Source organism: Prionailurus bengalensis, chromosome D1, assembly GCF_016509475.1.
Source record: "Prionailurus bengalensis isolate Pbe53 chromosome D1, Fcat_Pben_1.1_paternal_pri, whole genome shotgun sequence".
Lineage (NCBI taxonomy): Eukaryota > Metazoa > Chordata > Mammalia > Carnivora > Felidae > Prionailurus > Prionailurus bengalensis.
In genome coordinates, this window is record NC_057346.1 from 72709126 (window position 1) to 72731690 (window position 22565).

The 22565-nt window shown below is 37.3% G+C and overlaps 1 protein-coding gene across 15 annotated transcripts in view; it reads right to left on the bottom strand.

Annotated features, from left to right (window-relative positions):
* Positions 1-22565, bottom strand: part of SOX6 (SRY-box transcription factor 6) — a 619212-nt gene that overhangs the window by 10862 nt on the left and 585785 nt on the right. For 11 of the 15 annotated variants that reach the window (XM_043580746.1, XM_043580741.1, XM_043580744.1 and 8 more), the window contains 2 exons: positions 10013-10246; positions 7175-7391 (listed from right to left, as the gene is read on the bottom strand). In XM_043580746.1, the coding sequence (XP_043436681.1) occupies positions 7175-7391; positions 10013-10246 (451 nt within the window). The remainder of the gene's footprint in view (positions 1-7174; positions 7392-10012; positions 10247-22565) is intronic. The other 4 variants (XM_043580740.1, XM_043580739.1, XM_043580752.1 and 1 more) reach the window with 1 other exon arrangement.

Sequence of the window (22565 nt, forward strand, 5' to 3'; positions counted from 1 at the left end):
AAAACTTTTTTGAAAAAATGTGTATATTCACTCTCTCTATTTCTTCTACTAAATTCTTAAGTCTACTTCAATCACTCCCCAACACTTCAATGAAACATAGCTTGTAAAAGTCACACTACCAATGATCTTGTGTTGTTAAATTCAAAAGTCAGTTCTTAGTCCTCATCTTACTTGACCTATGCCATGAGCAGCATTTGACCACTTTTCCCCTTGTGGGAACCACTTTCTTCCCTTGTCTTCTGGTCTTCTTCCTATCTCATTAGCTGCTCCTTCTAGGTCCCTGGATGCACCCTCCTCATCCTCATCAACCTGACATTTAAGCTCTGAAGTACCCCAGGATCAGTTCTTGCACCTGTTCTCTATCTAAATTCATTCCTTTGGTGATCTTGTCCATTTTTCACAGCTTCGAATATTATCTAGGTGCTGATGACTCTCAAATTTGGATGCCTGGTAGGCACTACATTCCTAAATTTCAGAGTCATGTATATATATATATATATATATATATATATATATATATATATATAACTTCTTATTCAATGTGGATGTCAAACTACTATCTCAACCTTACAGATGTGAAACTGAACTCCTGATCATTCTCCATAGATCTGCTCCTCTCGTGGCCTTTCTGATCTTAGTTAATGATTGCTTCATCCTTGGCTGTTTGAGCCAATCCCTGGCAACCGCATGTCTCTCAAATGCTATATCCAATCCATCAGCAAATCCTATTAGTCTGCTATCAGGAATATATCCAGAATCCCTCCACTTCTTGTTCCCTCCACCTTTACAAATCTGGTCCAGGCCACCGTCAACTCTAATCTGGTTTATCGTAAAAGCCTGCCTCCTTATTCCAGCCATGCTTCCTTCAGACAATACTCAAGATGGCAGAAAGAATGACGTTTTTAAAACCCAAGTCAGATCAGAGTACTCTTCTGCCTATGACCCTTCAATGCCTTTCCACCTCACTCAGGGTCAGATTCAAAGTCTTCACAATGGCTGAAAGTCCTTTCACAGTTTGACTCCCTACTACCTCTCTGACATCTGTTACTTTTCCTTCCTACCCATGCTGCTCCTACCACTCTGACATCATTAATTCTTGAAAAAGCCAATCACAACCTTCCCTCCAGACCTCTGCAGTAGCTGCCTTGTTTTTCTCCCAGAGACCCATGCAGCTTGCTACCTCACTCTGCAGGCCTTTGGTTCCAGTATGAGATTGTCAGTGAGGCTTTCTGTAGCCACTTTGTTTAAAATTATACTCCATCCCCTGAAATTCCCTACCTTTTCTCTACTTTACTTTGTTCTAAGGTACTTACTACTATTTGATATTTATTTATTGATTGATTGGTTGGCTGTCCGATTCCTCCCACCAGAACGTAAGCTTCATGAGGACAGGAATTTTCACTGATACAGCTCTAAAATTTCAGCAATGCCTGGACCACAGGAGGCACATTCCATAATGTATACATGCAATGAATGAATGAATGAATGAATGAGTGAACTAGTGAATGAGGGGGAAAACAAATGACAAAGTTGGGTAACCTACTTAAGAGAAGAAAAAATATAATGAGACTAGATATATGAGAGGGAAGATAGTGGAGAATGAATGTGAATATAACCATCTTTAAAGGCTTGAATGGCTGTCTTTATAAATAAGGAAGAGACTAACTCTAGAAAAGGGACCAAAGAAGAGGATTAGAACTGATCTACAAAGTAGCAGAAAGGTAGACCATGGCTCAGTTAAGAGAAAAGAACTTGGCTAGCATTAGGACATGTTCCACAAAGAAACCAGCTTCCTTGGGAAGTGGTGAGCTCTCTAGCCCTATAACAGTTCAAGCAGAACGTAGGGAGGACTCCTACAATGGTTGGCTACTTGAAGTACATGGCTTCTGAGGCCCCTTTTAAGTTACCACTGATTCTATGGATGCAAAATCATAAGCTAACTATCATGCTGGTCTTGCTTTCTCATTGTTGTTACCAGCATAATAAAAGACTACAAAATCAAGTGAGCATGGCTAATTATAGTTGCAGTATCCTGGCTTTCAAGAGTTTCCAAAATATTGCCCCACCCTACCTCTCTTACTTTTCTTTACTGCCAGGAATAATTATTCCTAGGCTAGCTTCATTTTTTACATGTTTAACATTTCTGCATTTCCCTCCATGTGTTCATGCTAATCTTTATGCTAAGACAGGAATCTTTACCTCTACTTTCCACCAGCCTGACCCTACCCAAACATCAGGTCCCCTTCCTCAAAAATGACCTATGGCTGGCCCTAAGGAATAGTAATCTCTTCTCTTCTGACCTTTACTTGCTCTGCTCCATAAAATCAAAATTAGTACTTCACTATACATTGTGTGCAGCACTATGCAATGCATTCCCTCTGTGTGTGTGTGTGTGTGTGTGTAACAAACTCTTATTTGCTAATATGTTTGTGTATGTGTCTGGTTTCTCTAACCACAGCACTCTCTGAAAGCTCACTGTGTACAGAATTAATGCCTCATGTACTGTATTAATTTAGTACAGTGCTGGGCACATCACTGGTTTCAAATAAGCCCTCACCAATTGACGGACCAATCAATTACAAAATGGAAAATCCAGCCAGCAGGCTCAAGCTTTGTCTATCGGAAATTACTTTCCTAAAAAGCATTTTTCCTTCCTTTACAGATCAATTGCAAAGTCAAAATTCAAACACTGCAGATTTCACAAACAGGAATAGCTGGCAAGTATTGGGCTTTACAAATAATGAATGTGCACATCAAAACAAAAGTTGTAGATGTTTGTAAAAGTGTATACATGCAGCTGATATGAGCAGAGACAAGCTAAGAACCCCTCTTCTCAGCCCAAGTAAAGAATAAAGCTGACCCTGATAGAGTACAGCATTAGTACATGGCTTCCAAATCACAAGAATATTTGTGGAGTACAGTTTAGCTTCACCAATCGCAAAAGCCAAAACCAAAACAAAACCCCACAAAAACCTACATATTAATTTGGCAAATCCCCCTTGTTTGCTGATCTTTCAGACTTTTACAGCATCTACAAATGAAGACAATGAGGTCTGTTTCATGAAGAGATAAGCCTACATGTTCTACATCTCTGTAGTTGATACTAGAGTAAGAAATGGAAATGATAGCAATCTTTTTATGCTGCCTATCAGAGATCCTAATCCAGCTTTCTCTACAGAGTTCCATACTGAAAAGAGTATGGCTAGCCTATGCTAATCAATTATGTTTATAAGTATCGTACAGGTTTGATTCAACCTCTTAAGGATTAAGATCAAAATGGCAAAAGTTCAAATCACTTACAGCATAAGTCACTAGAATATAATTCTTTATAATATAATACTTGGCACGTAGCATTACTTTTCTAGAATAATAATAATAATAATAATAATAATAATAATATTTATCCTAAGTCAGGGCTTCCTATGTGCCAGACATTGTTTTAAGCAAGCACTTTAGATATATTAAGCTATTCAATCTTCAGAAAGGCCCAGTATTATAGGTATTGTTGTCATCTCCACTCTATTTATGAGGGAATCGAGGTACAGAGAGTTTAAATAAGCTTCCCAAGGGCAAGTGGAGACTTCAGAGGAATAAAGATTGCTATGTATAAGTCCCTAGAGCCAGGAATAAGCAGATCTAGTATTTGAACCAGAATAGTCTGGTTCCAGAATTGACGTTCTTAACCACTATACTACACAGCCTCTGAACAATTTGTAGGCTCTAATTGAGAGGTATGTGTAATGGTGAAAAGGACATATGTTTCACATTTGCACTCACATAAGCCTGGTTTACATCTCAGCTGTGCAATTTACTTGGCTGTGTGGCCTTGGACAAATTATTTAACATCTCTGCACATTGTTGTTTTTCAACCACGTAGAGAGGATGATACTGCTTGTCTTGTAATTATTTGTTGTATTCGCAATAATCTTTATGAATCACTCATCACGGTATACAGTATATGGTAAGTATTCAACAAGTTATCATTATTACTCAAAAAGTAGCCCCAAATTTGATATTTTATCGTATCTGCATAATTCTCTATTAGTTCACAGGTAAATTATTGAATAAACTTCAAATAAATGGAAATGCATCTGGCCATAATTCTTTGGGAAAAGACAATGTTGTAGCTACATGTACCCTAATTAATATCATTTCAACATTAATAGTGCTCATCAAAATGATTAAAAGTTCTAATACTTAACCTGTCAATCGAAGGGGTTAAATCTAAGGCAAGAGCTAACCTTACTCCACTTCATATTATTGATAAATTTATTTCATAATAGCTGAGTAAAAAAAAATCTAACTCACTGAATTTTTAGTTGTATTGTCAATAAAATGCATGACAATGTTGAGCAATATACGTAATTTTGTTGGCTCAAAAGTTATGCATGTCTTTTCAAAATCAGCTATAAAAATTGATCTTACTCCCATTCTCTCAAGAAGTCAATAGCAATCTTTGAATTTCTTGTTTCTTTTCCCTCTTGTAATAACCTCACATCTAATGAAGACGAATTTCCAAAGATGAACCCCAGGGAGTTAATAATCTATCAAATACAACTACTTAAAAGAGAATATGAATCCTTAAGTAGAAATAATACCTGGCTTCACATTGCAAGTATTACCAAAGCTGGGCAGAGGAAAATACTCAGCACTGAAAATTAAAGAATAAGACATTCTGGTCACTGCCTGCACATCCGTAGCTTCATTCTATAATCTTAAAGGGTCCTTCCATAAAGGACCCACTGCACTACTGGAAACAGAATCCTTAGTCTCTAAATTTCAGAGCTCCTCTAATGCCATCATACACCACAACCAAAGGTTGTAGGCACTCTTTTTTCAAATAGCACAGCCAAACTCATAACTGTGCCAGAATAGGGCAGAAAATAGAAACGTATTTTGAGGACAATCCCTCAGTCATTAGGCATGATGGAGGCAGAGACCTAGATTTAAACCCTTGCTCTCTCTGACCTTTTGGCAGCCACAGAACCTTTTCTTTACCTTATTTAGAGGACTATGTGATTTATATACCTAAAGTGTCTATGTGCAGTAGATCTTCAATAAACGGTAGATGCTGTTGAGTTGTTTTAGTTTTTTATTTTATTTTTTTTTATTTTACATGCATTGCTGTGTGTTGAATTATTTTGATCCAGAGCCACTTCAATGTACCCTTTGGTAAGGGGAAATAAATTAAATAGAGTTGCTACAGCTCATATTTTCAAATAATTATCAGGGACCTAAAATGGTACCTTTGACAGCCTTCCAGACTATGCAAGAGACACCCATTACGTATCGCTCGATACATAGGGACATGACTGGAACAAACAGAGGGGATAGCAAAGGTTCTCAAACTTTTGATTCTCTGCTCAAAAGAGATTGCATATGGTCTCAGAGACAGGATTAAAAGGAGACATTTATCACAGAGTTAAAATAAATTTGTATTTTGTTTCATGTGACCCTACTTCCCAAAGTGCACTATGGATTGGTATTTTTTATAAATCGTCTAAATAGCCAGTAAATAGCCTACTTATATTGCATTGTATTACTGATGTTAAAAGTATTATTTTTAAAAACACAAACATTTACCATACAGAAGAATTTGATAAACCTACTTTGGCATATGTCATCATCTGTTAAGAGATTGAGATTCTCAAATAACAAAGTGGCTTAAGCCTCCCTTACCTTGCAAAAGTTCTGCCACAGAGTAAAGAAGTTGACCATATGGTATGAAATAAAATATAGTTTTATTGTGATAGTAAATCTGTATTTAATAGTGATGATAGTGGTAAAATATCACCTTTACTGATATTGTACCAAGCACCATAAAAGTACTTTCAAAAACACTGCCTCATTGAATCCTCTCAACAATTGTACGACATCAGTACCACTATTCATTTCATTTCACACATGAGGAAACAGAGGCTCAGAGAAGTTCAATAACTTCCCCGGGCAGGTAGCCCAGCGTTTGAACCTTGGTGGTCAAACTCCAGTGCTCCTCTCTAGAGCACTCTCATGTATGGCACAGATTCATGGCCTAGACTGCTTTCATTGGCGTGTTTTTTTTTTTTTGTATTCTATTTACTATTCCAAATTAATTTTATGCTTTAAATACATGCTTCTGAAACCAACTTTTTGTTCCATGAGGTTGTTGTTTTAAGTGTCTTTAAAACTAAGCAGGTCTTTACTTTTCCTCTGAGGCACATCTCTCAACTCCAGATGAGGCTGTCCCATGTGCCCTGGCGTGTGGCATAGCTCCTCATGGCTCCTTCCAGCTAACAGTGAGCCCAGCTGCCTCTAACTCCATTTCTCTCTCTCAAGCCCTGTCCCAAGTATCTTCCCAAGCTGATTGCAGCCGCCTCAGGCCAGTGCCTCCAGCAAGGTCCTCTGGTTTATCACCCCTGTGCCTCTAGGTCTGGGTGTGCTGGAACCTACAGGCGTCTGCATCCCCGCTTATCCCCATGGCTGTGGTTACAAAGGGCCTCTTTTAAATGCAGACAGCCAGTCAGCCAACTCGAAATTTATACCAGAAATCTATTACCTAATTTTTAAACAAAATGACATGAAATCAGACTTGAAGATATCAAAAACATGTCTAGTTTCTGATTTAAGCAAGAAAATCCACATTGTTATTGCTTCCACCACAGAATAATTTACTGCAACAGGAGTTCTGGATCTTATGCCAAAAATGAGGTCCTCTAACCAATGTCAAGGCCAATTATCTTGTGGTAGATCCCACAACAAAAGCAGACTATTGTGATTAGAGTCAGAAGCACCACCCAGAGAAGCTGGAAAGCTTCTGGGGATTTCTTTTATTTTTTCTCCCCATATGTCTGCTTAAATAAACTACCAGAAACATTGTGTGTGGGCACTGAACATCTAAGATTAGTTTGCGAGACAAGGAGAGGGGCGACCAGGTTTGTTTTGAGCTGTTGAGCAGGAGCCAGGCTGCAAGACCGTGCGCGCGTGCGTGTGTGTGTGTGTGTGTGTGAGAGAGAGAGAGAGAGAGAGAGAGAGAGAGAGAGAGAGAGAGACTGCAGAGATCACCACAGCCTAGTCCCTGGATAGGTCTTGATCTCCTTCCTTCCCCAATCTCCTTCCCAAACACACTGCCAGTAGCCATCCTGTGGTTTCCCAGTGGGAGGGGAAAGCCCAGGTGGCCACATTCAGGAACACTCACCCCACGGTAAAGAACTGCCTCATCTCCTGTCTCCGAGACCTCATCAGTTGCTTATATTCCCCGATCCGGAGCTTTTTGCCATCAACAATGCAGGTGCGTTTCGGTCGAGGTTTGTATTTATAGTTCGGGTACTTCTCTAGGTGGATCTTGCTTAGCCGGGCCTGCTCTTCATAGTAAGGTTGCTTCTCTTGGTTGGACATGGATTTCCAGCGAGACCCTAAACAAAAACAGCCGTTAAGTACCCAAGTGGTCAAGGCAACATATTCATGGAAACTACTGGGTATACCTTCCCACCGCTTTACTCACCTGTGGCTCTGGGTAGCTCCTACCACCGCATCCCACTGAGCCTCCCCAGCAGTCTTGTATAGACCATAGAGCAAAGAATAATTTTGTATATGGCAACATTTATTACATTATTTCTTTCGATGACTTACAGCTGGTGCTACAAAAAGTATATTATTTTAAAACACGTCTCTGCTGCTTAAAGATCGCCTCCTACACCAATGTCCTTCCCCCATCTATTGGTCGTCTATCTCTCTCAAAGGGTGAAAAACTGAAACTTCCAAAGCATACTCTCAAGGCTGATAGGATTCTCAGAAAAAGCTCTCCTGCTTTCAGAGATTCAAACGTCTGTCAACTTGTCCAGGCATCTTTAGGGAAGCTACTTACTGAGAAGGTGTCAGCGGATGTTGGTATCCTTCCATATATAAAAACCCATTGTGCGCACTGTCTCCCCTGGCCTAGGGTAATTAAAAAAGCCTAAACTCTATTTAAGTTCTAGCTTTCGAACCGGAAGGTACAGTTGGAATGATATATACCATTTTCAAGTACTACAAATGTTCATTCAGAGCTGTACCAATGACAGCACAAAAATTTTTAATGTGGTTTATAGAGGAAGAAGGAAAAGTATTCACTTCTCTAATATTGTTTATAAAGAATTACCTAAACACTTGACGAAGAAGGGATGTGTTTTTTTACATGTATCAAATTGCATTTTTGTGTGTCGCTGGTGAATAAAGCGGTAACAGCTGTGCTGACTGGATGTTAGCTAATCTTCAGTGGAGATTTTTCATACATAAACAAATGGAAAGTCGTACAAATCTTCTCTGTAGCCAGCAGTATCCTGGTCTGCTTTAATAGCACATCCATCCCTGTTCTTTCCTGATTGTTGTGCAAAAGTTGTGTAGAAAGTCTACACAGACAGACTTCTCCGTGTTCTGCTGACTCCCAGTAGCTTAAAGCCCCAGTTAACAGAGGATTCTTGGCACTCTTGAAATGCTTGTGCTTCAAAGTTTATATTTTAATGAATACACTTACTATATTCTTAATAATTTTTTTTCACAGGATGCACACCAAGAATATAGATTCCCTACAGCTGCCAAGATGGAAACAGAGAGTTTCTATGCCCATCTGAGAGCTTACTCATGCTGCTACTAAAATGGCAAAAGAAGAAGAAAAAGAAGAAGAAGAAGAAGAAGAAGAAGAAAAGAAAATTTCAAAATTAGGTCTCAAATTCAAGGACAGAGAAACTGATTTTCTTTTAAATGTCTATTAATTAGAAAAACAAAATTAACATGTCCATCAGGAACCTTTTGGTTTCAAAGGTACTTAAATACAAGAGAATAATACTAAATCTGTGTATATCTCAGAAACTCTAAAAATAAAACCCTACTTCATTGTAGTGACATTTGGCATCCATCTTGAAATTCAAATATCTCAAGGAATAAAAGGGAAAAACTTACTTTTTAACATTTCACCACTATTTGATCTTATGTGTGTTTTAAATTTTCTTAGAGGTTACTGCCTCACAATGTCTCAGAATCAAGTTAAATTATTTATACAGTGACAAAACGTGTATTTGTGTATGTCCAGATCACTGATATTTACTAAGGTTAAATATTTATTGCTTTTGAACAAAACATTTAAAAAATGAAAACCACAGTTTAAGTCTGTAATGTTTTTCAGCTTCTTAAACAGCTCCCTTTGAGATTTTGTCACATCATGACAGCTTAAATAGAACAGTGCCTTCTGTGTTTTTTCTTTTTAAAGAGGAAACATGTTGACTGTAATGCTACATGTTGAATAAAATATGTTCAATATGTTGAACACAATAATTCCAAACTGTATAATCTGCACTAGCAAGCTTTACACTAATAGAACGAGGTTTGAGTTTAATCCTGAGAAACGGGAGAATCACTCTGGCAATTTACCACAAAACGGGCCTCTGCCCTGTGGTCTATGTGTTCAACTCACTGCTATGAAATTTGAACTCGTCACATCTTATTAAAGTAAATGTAGTTTCATTTTACAAGTTTTAAAGTTATCATTAGAGGCACTGTTCAACACTCCATGAATTTCACACTATTTGGGGGCTCACCCTAGTTCCTGACGAGTCCTTTCAGAAGGATATATGAACCCAAGAACAGTAAAGCAGAAAACTGTAGGATCTGTGAATGTTTCCAAGGTTTCGGAGCAACTTAGGGATTTAAGAAGACTGAATAAGAAAAGGAGATAAGGCTTGTCTCCACGAATCCGGTTTAGCAGTACCTTTCACAGTTGCCAAATTCACAGTATTAACACACTATAAATAGTTTTGTCTCTAAAATAAGTTTTTTAGTCAGTCCTTCCCTGGCACCTCATGGATATATAACCCCTAAACCTAAATGCCACACTGAAGGGTGGGGGACACAGAGATGGTGACGAAGTCTCTCGTGGCAGCTTGCTGAGCTACGTCTAACCTCTGCAAACCACGGTCTCCCTTAGGTGTCAAGTTATGCCCGTTTTCCACTCTGGGGGGCACTCGCAGGGTAGGAGGTCAGCATCAGCGACTGCACTCACCTAAGATTTTGCTAATGTTGGAGTTATGCATGTCGGGGAAGGCCTGAAGGATTTTCCTCCTCTCATCCTTCGCCCAAACCATGAAAGCATTCATTGGTCGCTTGATGTGTGGCTCGCTGCTGGCCCGGCTGCGGGCATCCCTGTAGACTCGTGCTTCAGCCACAGTGGCGCCTCCTGTTGGCCAACAATAATACTGCTGTAGTTTAGCTGCAGAGCCATTCATTGCTTTACTTCCTGTAATGTCAGGGCAGGAAGAACAAGATGGGTGCAAACATTATTATCTGAGTAACGTAACACAGCTTGCCGCCTGGTTCAGCTGTTTTCCCTACGCCCTTCTCTTCGTTTTAAGTGACCTCTTGGAAGAAGACAGTTTCAAATGACAATTCTATAGGCCCTTCTGATGGAGGCCTCAAAGACACACTGGGCAGAATTAATTTTGTATGTTTTATGCACCTAGTACATTTTTACTACAGGCACTTGCAGGTGGTGATTGTGCAATGACTGGCATTATTTTATGGTAACCTTTCCTGATGCGAGTCTTCCCTTCAAAAGCAGGCTCTCACCTATCATTTTAGCCTCATTTGCCAAAAACCGCAGCCACTTCAAATTATCTCTTTACCTCAAATAGAATTCTCTTTCACAATATTATGCCCTCTCCGGCACTCCTCTCGCTGCCGGAAGCCCTTTCTACTCCTTCACTAGGTCCCACTAAGTCCCACTCATCCTTCAAGACCCAGTCACGTGTGGTGTGCTTCATGAATTAGTAAATTCAATAGAAAATATTAATTGAGCAATTACTATGAGTTAGGCATTATGGCAGCGGTTAGGGATGCAAAGGTAAATAAAAACAATCTCTCCGTTTAAGGAGCGCACAGATCAGAGGGGATACGAGCCCCAGGCAGTTATAATAGTGTGTGATAAATGCTGTAATACTGCAGTATACAGGGTACCAGAAGGGCATCACACAAGACAGTCAGCAAATGCCTCTTAGGAAAGGTGATGGGTAAGCTCTCTTGTGGAGGATGAATAAAAATTATCGCGTGAATAGGGGTAGGCAGACGGGAAGGGTAATTCAAGCCATTGGAACAGCATTCACAATGACGTTCCCCAGGCTGCGTTCATTCCTTTTTCTTTTATGCTACATGAAATTACTTGTTTATGTGACTATCTCTCTCTAATCTTTCCACTCCATCCAAAGGAATATGAAACCCCTAAAGTTGGTGTTTCTGTTTTACTCATTCTTGTATCCCCAGGATTTCCCACATTGTAGATATTCAATAAATATTTATTAAGTAAAAGATTGGTTTTCAACTTATATGCAAACTAGTAGACTCAAAGGCATTTATTTCAAGGGTCCTGATACAGCTGTCTGCTGTTTAAGGGTAGTCCTTTAACATTCCCCTATGAAACTCTATCTGAACCTCTGATATTTTATAGTTTCTGAAGAGATGACTCTAGCTAGTAACATGCTAGATTGAAAGTTCCTTGACAATAAGGCAGGAACTGGCTCTCCTTCAACTGCTGTCTCCTTAGGCTCTGGTGAAGCACTTGGCATATAGAGATTGAATTAGTAAAATACGTTAAATTAGTGAATGAGTAAATGAGGGAATAAATGAATGGACACAGCTCTTGCTTGTTTTCAAGAACGCTGCTAGCGTCACATACTGATATACTCTTTGCAATGTGGCATCTACGACATATCCCCCTGTAGATTGAAAACTTCTATAGTTAAACGTAAAGTGGTTCGACTGATGGCCTCAGCCAGGTTTTCTGCTGCATAAACAGGAAAGCCAACTCCCAAAAGTTTAGAAGCAAAATACACATTAAAACCAACATTTCCACTTTCTGGAAAAAGTAAAGCCTTTCAGCTCAGTGGAGTGATTATACAGGAACAACATGACCCAATCAATCTCTGGCCCTTCTACTCTATTTCTAGATACCTTGATTAAGTAGAAATTTGTTTGTGTCAGAGCTAGTAATAAATTAGAACATTAAAGCGCACTATTATTTGACAAATATGATCATCATTTATAGCAAACAAAAGACAGGATAAAGGGGCCCCGACTGGCTAATATTATCAATTCTTTTCTAAACATGGAAGAGGGCAGAGGGGCCACTTTGCGAAGACCATGCAAAAATAATATATTTTGTAAACAGCCCTTCTTTTAGGCCTACTAGACAGAATGATCCCTTACATGAAACGTCTCGGATCCCAAGATGCATAACTAATCTGCTACCTTTTTGCCACCATACCCACAGTACATTAATTTCATTTAAAATGCACTGACCATACAGGATAAATTGATTTCACTTTATATGGGTTTGACAGCCATGTTTATTGTGCAGTGAAATGTAGTGTAGCTTCCAGCTGACAATATCCATCAACACAGGGCAATATGCTGACTGCTGGGCCAGATGAAGGCATACATTACTCTGGAAGTGAAACACTCATTCAGATACGACAGTGTCTTCTCCTGAGGATCACCATGGTAATTTATGATGCCCTCAGTGCCATTACTTTACAACTGACATGGATTCAGCAATTTATATACTTGCATGCATGCACATAAAAGGAGACAGGCTTGTGGAGAATGTCAGAGGCAAAAACATTTCAATAGTATTCTAAGGTAACTACTATGCCACAGGTGATTAACATTTGAGATTTGCTTTTACCGTCATAGCTTTCTCTCTACCTCTAGCAAAACCAAATAGTCAGCTTCCATTTATTTGTTCATTTAAAAGATGTATTTCATTGTGAATGGCAAGTTTTACTCTCCTATGGACTGATGGAAATCATGGTGGCTTTTCAGACTCGGCTCTTAGTAGATCCTCTACTCCATACCAGTTGATTCTCTCAGACATGCCATACATATGCCCAATCTCTCTCCCTCTCATTCTGTACCTCAGTCTTAACAAACACTTCCTATTCTCCTTTCAAGGAACAGAGCTCAGGTCTCACCCCACCAACTACCCTACATCAACCTTGCCCCTTTCTCCCATAGTGCATGTTGTCTACATGACATTGAATTAATTTACAGAGCAGATATCTAGGACTCACCATAAATGCTCCCATAAATTGAGAAATTCAAGCATAGTACAAAGCATAAAAATGTGAATTAAGAGATAGAAAATAGAAAATGCATCTCTTTTATCTTGCCTCCTCTCCTCTCTTCCAAGGAAAGTCAAGTAAAAATGAATGAGGACATAGAGATGAATGAGCTAAATTAGGAATGTTATAGCAATGAACCAAGATTTGAGTAGAGACTTATCCAGGGAGACCAAGGTTTGAAACCACTTTTATACTGGACTGATATGTGATCAGAGTCAGAATTTTAAGAAAGTATTAAGAGGGCACAAAACCGGGGCGCCTGGGTGGCGCAGTCGGTTAAGCGTCCGACTTCAGCCAGGTCACGATCTCGCGGTTCGTGAGTTCGAGCCCCGTGTCGGGTTCTGGGCTGATGGCTCAGAGCCTGGAGCCTGTTTCCGATTCTGTGTCTCCCTCTCTCTCTGCCCCTCGCCTGTTCATGTTCTGTCTCTCTCTGTCCCAAAAATAAAAAAAAAAATTAAAAAAAAAAAAAAAAAAAAAAAAAAAAAAAAAAAAGAGGGCACAAAACCAAAAGAATATTTAGAAAGTGCTCCTTAACTTACCTAAACTTTGCTTCATAAGACAAAATGATTAGGGAGTTATTGTGGCAGCAGTAGAAATACATATGACTGGATATGTGTGTATAAAGTCCAAAATTTTAAAATGAAGATTGTATATTATATAAACCCTTTTAAACACATGAGGGAGATTCTATAGGATATATAGAATTGTTTTCAAAAGGTGTGCTATTATTAGTCTGAACATTTGAAGCCTAAAATCCACTTTCTGTTATAATTAAAATCTACATATCAAGTGTAACTTCATACTGCTTCATTCATTTTTTAAAATAACACCAAGCTAAAAAAAAAAGCACTTCATTCTAAAATAGCCAATACTAGGGCACCTGGGTGGTTCAGTTGGTTAAGCATCAGCTCTTGATTTGGGCTCAGGTCACAATCTCACAGTTTGTGAGATTGAGCCCTGTGTCAGGCTCTGTGCTGTGTGGAGCCTGCTTAGGATTCTCTTTCTCCCTTTCTCTCTGCCCCTCCCCCGCTGCACGCACTCCCTCTCTCTCTCTCTCTCTCTCTCTTAGTAAACAAACAAACTTCAAAAATAAATAAATAAGTGGTGCCTGGGTGGCTCAGTCTGTTTGGTGTCCGACTTCAGATCAGGTCATGATCTCCCAGTTTATGAGTTCGAGCCCCATGCCTGGCTCTGTGCTGACAGCTCAGAGCCTGCAGCCTGCTTCAGATTCTGTCTCCTTCTCTCTGTCCCTCCCCCATTTGCACTCTGTCTCTCTCTCTCATAAAAATAAATAAACATAAATAAATAAATAAATAAATAGTCAGTGCTCTCCGTCAGAATCCAGAATGGTCCTAGGGAATGTCTCACAATTCTATGATAGAGTGCCTTTTACTTTTAAGAGCAGAGGAATCATTTGTGAGTTCAATGTTCATGATATATCTCCTCATGAAAAGCAGTTAGAGAAAGCCTAGACCAAAAGCTATGTATCTAGAGACTACTACTTTCAGGCTGACCTAAGTGTCTTTAATTAAAAGCAATAGAAATCATAAATGACAGGTACTGAAAGGCCAGGAGGTCAATAACACCACACTAGGCACCACGGAAAAGAACTGTTCCCTGTACACCAGGAATTCCTGCTCTCTTCAACTTCCCCAGGGGGCTTGGTTTGATTAATTCATCCTTTGTCTCCCATATCATAGTTCAGTAAAGGCAAACTTTCAGTTAGACAAAGAAAGATAGTCTATGGGTAGAAAACTGAAATTGCCAAGGCAAAGACCTCCTTAGGAATCTGTGATTTAAATGATTTAAAACGAAGACAGAAAGTTGAGTTTTTCCAGGTGGGCTGGAAAGAAGGCCAGTGTAACCATCATAGCCTATGGCAATGGTCCTGAACTAATCCTAGAGAGGCCCGCTTCCTGGGTAAATTCCAAGGGTTATGTGAGTGAATGAGTAAGTGGTAAGTGTTTGGTATGTGTGTTCTTCCCTACAGAAGAACTTTGGCTAATTCTATAATGTGCCTAGTAATCATTTATTTATGCATTAATTCAGCAAACACTTCTGACAAATTTCAGATAGACCCAACATTGTGATTGGGTATACAAAGAATGATAACACATGTGCCTTTTTTTAAAGGGATTTGGTCCAGTGAGGGAAATAGACACATAAATAGAAAATTACAAAACAGTATAAGTGCCAACAAAGGTAATTTAAAAGTACTATGAAAGCAGAGGAGAGGGGCTATTAATGTTGTTAGAAGGAACAGAGATGAATATCAGGGAGGCTTCAGAGATGCAGCGGTGCTTGAGCAGCATCTTAAAGGAAGAGGAAAAATTTACCAGCAGGTATGGGTGCGAAAGTATTCTAGGCTGGAGAATCTGTGTGAATAAATACACAGAGATACAGCAAAATGGTGGTAGAGTTTTAGGGAATAAAAAGAAGCTGACTCTGGCTTGGGCCTATAGAAGAAAATAGGGGAGCACCAAAAGATGGAATTAGAGAAGTGGAAGACAGATTTCTAGGTACCTTGAATGCCAAGTGAAGAAGTCTTCAAAGTTTTTAAGTGGGGGTAGTGACATGAACAAATATATTCAAGAAGACATCAAAATGGATATCAAATGAGAAATTACCTCTGAATAATTCTCAATAAGTCTCAATGATTACTAATGAACTGATAATAAACTTATAATTTATAATCTGCAATATGCAATATACAGTAAAAGATTACTAGTTGTACAAAAAAACCCACTAAAATATGACCCAGAGATAATAACAACCAAAGAAAACAGAACAAATAAAACCTCAACAGAAGGAGAAACTGAGATGACTCACATAGTGTAATTAACAAACAAGAGCTTTAAAGTAACCATTATAAATATGTTTGAGAACTTAAAAGAAAAGATTGTCATAATGAATACATAGACAGGGTCAGGGGATGCTTCAGCAGGGAAATGAAACTTGAAAGAGAAATGGAAATTGTAGAACTGCAAAATATATTTGAGATGAAAATTCACTGATTGGATTTCACAGAAGTTTGGAGTGCAGATAAAGGGTCAGTGAAGTTGAAAATACAACAAAAGAGGGGTGCCTGGGTGGCTCAGTCGGTTAAGCTTCCGATTTCAGCTCAGGTCATGATCTCGCAGTTTGTGAGTTTGAGCCCCACGTTGGGCTCTGAGCTGACAGCTCAGAGCCTGGAGCCTGCTTTGGATTCTGTGTCTCCCTCCCTCTCTGCCTATCCCCTGCTCACATTCTGTCTCTATCTCTCTCAAAAATAAACAAACATTAAAAAAAAAAAAGAAAAAAACATCAAAAGAAATTATTTAGTCTCAAAATCAAAAAGAATAAAAAAGCTAAAAACATAAACAGAGACTCAGCAATATGTAGAACAACACTAAGAGTCCTAGAATATGTGTAACTGAAGTTCCAGGTAGAAGAGAGAGAGAATCATGACTGAAAAATATCTGAAGAAACACTGGTTGAAAATTATCTGAATTTGGTGAGAATCATCAACTTACAGGCTCAAGATATTCAGGTAAATGCAATTAGAATAAATACAAAGAAAACCATACCTAGACACTAGTCAAACTGCTGAAAACCAAAGACAAAGGGAAAATTTCAGAGAAACAGGGCCCATTACATACAAAGTAACAATAATATAAATAACCACTAATTATTCATAAGAAACAATGAAGGCTAGAAGACTAAAGAACATCTTTAGAATGCCGAAATTAAATAAATCAATTCAGAGATGGCTCAAATTCAGAACATATTCTCCAAAGACAAATGTGAAATATATTTTCAGATAAATAAAAGCTGAAAAAATGTATTACTGGCAGACTCATACCAAAAGAGATATTCAAAAAAATCATTCAAGGTGAAGAGAAATAATTTCTGACAGAAACTTAGATATTCATGAAGAAAGGAAGAGCATCAACAATGATAAATGTGACTAAAAAAACAAAAACAAAAAAATCCCTCTTTGTTTCCTCTCTGGATTTCATTAATAAACAGCTGATTTTGTATTTGTTTTTAAAAGACAAGGAACGACTTAATATAAAATATAACACTGTACTGTGGGACTTATAAGAAGTAAAACATGAGAACAATGGCACATTAGCACAAAGGATAAGGTACTAACTGGTATTAAGTTGTTAACGGTTTATTTTATAAAAAGTGGTATAATTTTAACTGTAAGAAGACTCAAAGATTCATAGTAAATCACTAGAAACAACAAGCAAACAAAATACAAAAAGGTATAGCTAACATGCCGGTAGAATAATTCAAATGGAAGACTGAAAAAGGACTGAAAAGGAGACAGTAAAATGATCAGTGGTTGCCATGGGTCAGGGAAGGAGTGATGAACAGACAAGACACAGAGGATTTTTAGCACGGCGAAAATACTCTGTATGATTCCTAATGATGGATATATGTTACTATACATTTGTCCAAATCCATAGAATGTACAATACTTAGAGTAAACACTAAGGTAAACTATGAACTTTGGGTCATTATGATATGTCAAGATAGGTTCATCCATTGCAACAAATGTACCACTCTGGTGGGGTATGTTGACAACAGGAAAGGCCGTGCATGTGTGGGGGAAAGGGCAATCCCTGTATCTTTCCCTCAAATTTACTGTGAATCTTACTGCTCTAGAGAAATAAAACTGTAATAATAATAATAATAAAAATAATAATAATAATAATAACAAAAACAAAAACAGAAGAAAAAATAGCAAATTGTAAGACTTAAGCCCATCAAATTCAATAATGACCTTAAATATAAACAAATTAAATAATTCAAGTAAAATCACAGATTCAGCATGGATAGAGTTGAAATCAATGAAATACAAAACAGATACAATAAAGACAATTTACAAAGCCAAGGATTAATCATTCAAAAAGATCAATAAAATTGATAAACCCCTAGTAAGACTGATCAACGAAGAGAGAAAACAAAAATATCAGTATTTGGATTGAAAGAGGGAATTTTACTATAGACATTACTCACATTAAGAGAATAATAAAAGACTGTTGTAAATAACTTAATTCCAATAAACTTAAAAACAGATAAAATGAATAAATTTCTTGAAAGACACACACTACCAAAATTTACTCAAGAATAGAAAACCTAAATACTAGCATAGCTAATAAAGAAACTATATTTATAACCAACAACCTTCTCATGAAGAAAAATTCATTCCCAAATGGTTTCACTGCTAACTCTTTCAAACACTTAAAAATTAAAATAATTTTATACAAAATAGGATAAGTAGAGTTGGAAAGAGTGGCCCCAAATTTATTTTATGAGGTGGCATCATACCCTGACAAAGATTTGAACATAAATGCAAAAATTCTTAAGAAAATATTAGCAAATTAAATCCAGCAAAATGTAAAAGTGATAATAAATCATGATTAAGTAGAATTTATCTCAGGAATATAACATTAATTTAACTTGTGAAATCAGGCAATGTAATTCACTATATAACAAAACAAAGGGAAAAAACATGATCATCACAATAGATTCAGAAACTGGTTTTAACAAAATTCAATACCCACTCATGTTAAAAGCTCACAGGAAACTAGTAATAGAAGAGAACCTCCTCAGTGTGATAAGGGGCATTTAAAAAGAACCTGTAGGACATCATATTTATTCCCCTAAGAGTGAAGAACAAGGCAAGGGATGTCTACTCTTACCATCGCTTATCAACACACTTCTGCAGGTAAAGAAATAGAAAGCATCAAACTGGAAAAGAATACGTAATGCTATTTGTATTCATAGATAATATAATTGTTTACATAGAAAATCCTAAGGAACCTGCAAGATAATTACTAAAACTAGTAAGTGAATTTAGCAATACTGCATTATACAATATAAAAGTACAGAAATCAATTGTATTCCTATATACTAGCAGCAGACAACTAGAAAATAATTTTTTTAGGTTTTCATTCATAATAGCATCAGAAAATAAAACACTTACAAATAGATAGAACCAAAAAAGTATGCAAGACCTCTACACTAAAAATAATACATTTTTGAGTTAAAGAAGACCTAAATAAATGGAGGAATACACCATGTTCGTAGATCAAGAGTCCAAATTGTTAAGATATTAATTCTTTCCAAATTTATCTACGTATTCAACCCATCCTCAATAAAAAATCTCTGAAAGACAATTTCTTTTAGAAATTGACAACTTGATTTTAAAATTTACATAAAAAATAAAGCAGTAAGAACAGCCAAAACAAACTTGAAAAAGTTGGAGGATTCACACTACTCAATTTCAAGATTTACAGTACAAATACTTTGTAACATTTGTAAAAAAAAAAAAAAAAAACTAGACTTAAAAAGACAGCATGACATAGGCAAATCGACCACTAGAACAGAATTTGAGAGTCCAGAATTAAACCTTCACATATATGGTCAATTTTCAATAAAGACTTGGGCTGTTAAAGTGGGAAATGATAGTCTTTTCAACAAGTAGTACTAAAACAAGTGGATAAATATGTGGAAAAAAGTGAGCCTTGACCTCTTATCACATACTACTCTCAACAATTAATTTGAGATGAATCATAACAAATCAAAAGCAAAAACTCAATGAATACATAAGAGAATATTTTGGTAACATTGGAATAAGCAAAGATTCTTAGATACAGCATATAAGGCACTATATATATAAGAAAAATGATAAGATTAACTTTACCAAATTAAGACTCTGCTCATCACAAGTCATTGTTAAAAAATGAAATGTCAAAGCCCAGACTGGGAAGAAATATTCAGAATACACATATCTGACAAGAACTTATATCAAGAATAGATGAAGAACTACAGAAAAATACCAATCTAATTTAAAAAATGGCAAAAGACATGAACACTTTATAAAAGATATAGTTATCTTTTGATAACAATGAACACATGAGAAGGTATTCCATATCATTAGTCATTAGGAAAATACAAATGAAAGTCACAGTGGATACCGCTTTCTACACACTGGAATGGCTTACAACACTAAACATTGGCAAGAATATGGAGCAACTGGAACTCTTAATATATTGGTGGTGAATGTGTCAAATGGTGTACCATTTTGGAAATGGCTTGGCAGTTTCTTATAAGGTAAAATATATACTTACCAGTGACTCAGGATTTCCACTCGTAGGTACTTACCCAAAACAAATAAAAACTTTGTCCAGAAATAGATTTATGCAAGAATATCATAGCAGTTTTATTCATAATAACCAAATAATGAAAATAACTGGAGAATGGACAAATTGTAGTATTTTCATGCAAAGGGACATTATTCAAAATAAAATTGTTTTAACACTTAGTTTTTTAAAAAAGCAAAACCAAAGAACCAAAATAAAGTAGAAAGCCAAAGAAACAAAAGTGATTTTCCCTGAAGGTTTTTTTTTCCCTCTGTGGACCTAGCATACTCTGGCCATTGTGAACTCAAAAAGTTGGTCTCATTGACTAAAATAATGATGATGATAATGATGATAAATATATATGTACATATGTATATATATTCAGTAGGGCAAAAAGCATCTTGGTAAAAAGCAACATAAATATATACCATTGGGTTGCTTGATAATCACAGTATTTTAGGCTACTTCAGTCTATCAACAGAATAGTTGATTTTCACGTGTGGGATTCTGGAAAGAGTTACATGATACAGTTAATAGTCCCTTATTTGGGTTAATAGAAATAATGGTAATGAGTGCATCAGAAACAAAAATATAGAAGATGAAGGAATTTTAGAAGGGGGCTTGAAAAATTAGGAAAGATGGAGGGTATTAATTTCATTGTGTTTATCCCATCAGATCTTACTATTGTAGAAATCCAACTCACTGTGCTGTAGGAATGGCTGACAACTGTCTGTCTATGATTATGGAAGTTCCGCTAACTTCACATTCCTGCTTATTGCCAGAAAGTGAATTTACTTTCATCATATGAAAGCTGCTTGGAATTCAAATTTGATTTCTTCTTACAAAAACACAACAAAATAAAACACAAAACAATTTTACTATCCTAGTGGTTTACTTGGCAGGAAAATACATTCCATGGCTGAACAAGAGTCTTAATCATTAGGGTGATGTGTTCATCTTCTGAGAAGGGATGCCAGGGGTAAAGACTATGGTTTGTTCTTTGTGTCTTTTATACAAGATTAGCTGGATAGGTTAGCAAAGAAACCTATTGATGGGTGCCATGATTTGAAGAAGGCAAATACAAAATATGGATGCATAGGCCTTCTGAGCTAGAGCCTGGTATAAAAATAGGAACCAGTGGCACAAGAACAAAAGATAAATTACCTGTGGTACTTTTTTTTTTTTAATTTTTTTTTTCAACGTTTATTTATTTTGGGGACAGAGAGACAGAGCATGAACGGGGGAGGGGCAGAGAGAGAGGGAGACACAGAATCGGAAACAGGCTCCAGGCTCTGAGCCATCAGCCCAGAGCCTGACGCGGGGCTCGAACTCACAGACCGCGAGATCGTGACCTGGCTGAAGTCGGACACTTAACCGACTGCGCCACCCAGGCGCCCCTACCTGTGGTACTTTGATTAAGGTGTTAATTCTTCATTTGTTCAATGTGGGGGAAGTCCATAGGTAAATTTTCATTTCCTTGATTTCATCTTAAAGTTCCTTAATCCCACTAAAAACAACTACCTTACTTAAGTTGAATCTAAAGTTCAACTATTGAACTTTATAGCAAGTAATTCACTGAATAAACTAGATAGATAAGTAGATGATAGATAGATGACAAATGGATAGATAAATAGATAGATAGATAGATAGATAGATAGATAGACAGATAGGAATAGTATACACATAATGAAAAAATTCCATTGGGAATTTGGGCAACAGACATTTCACTAGACTAAACTGGAGGTCAGTTTCCAGGACAGACATACCATGTGTTTTAAGTAGTTTTACATACAATAATATTTACAAAGTGCTTTCAGTAAATACATTATCTGAATTCTCCTCACAATGCTTTGAAATCGATAGGAGGGTAGATATATTTGCCTCACTTGACAGATGAGCAAACCAAGGCTCAGAGAGGTTGTGCTACCTTCCTCTGTAATAACCAGTTAACGATATACTGCTAATAAGGAGTGGAGCCAGATCTAGAACTTAGGCCGTCTGACTTTCAGTTGAGTTCACTTCCCCTACCCGAAAGCTACCCCAGTCACTGATTATTTCAGTGATCTGAAATAACTGAACGTCAAAGCCCACCATTCCCTGGCAGGAACATTATTTTCCCCCTGTAAGGATGCCATTTCTCTGCCACAGCTAAGCACGTTAGAGGAGTCCATTACCAGTTATGAAGTTCATGCCACTGTCTAATTGGTCTCTGAAATACTGCCCCACCAAAGATGCAAAGAAAGCACGAAGGACTGAAATTATAGCAGGAATTAAAATGATGCTGTATTAATACATTCCTTAGTTGCGG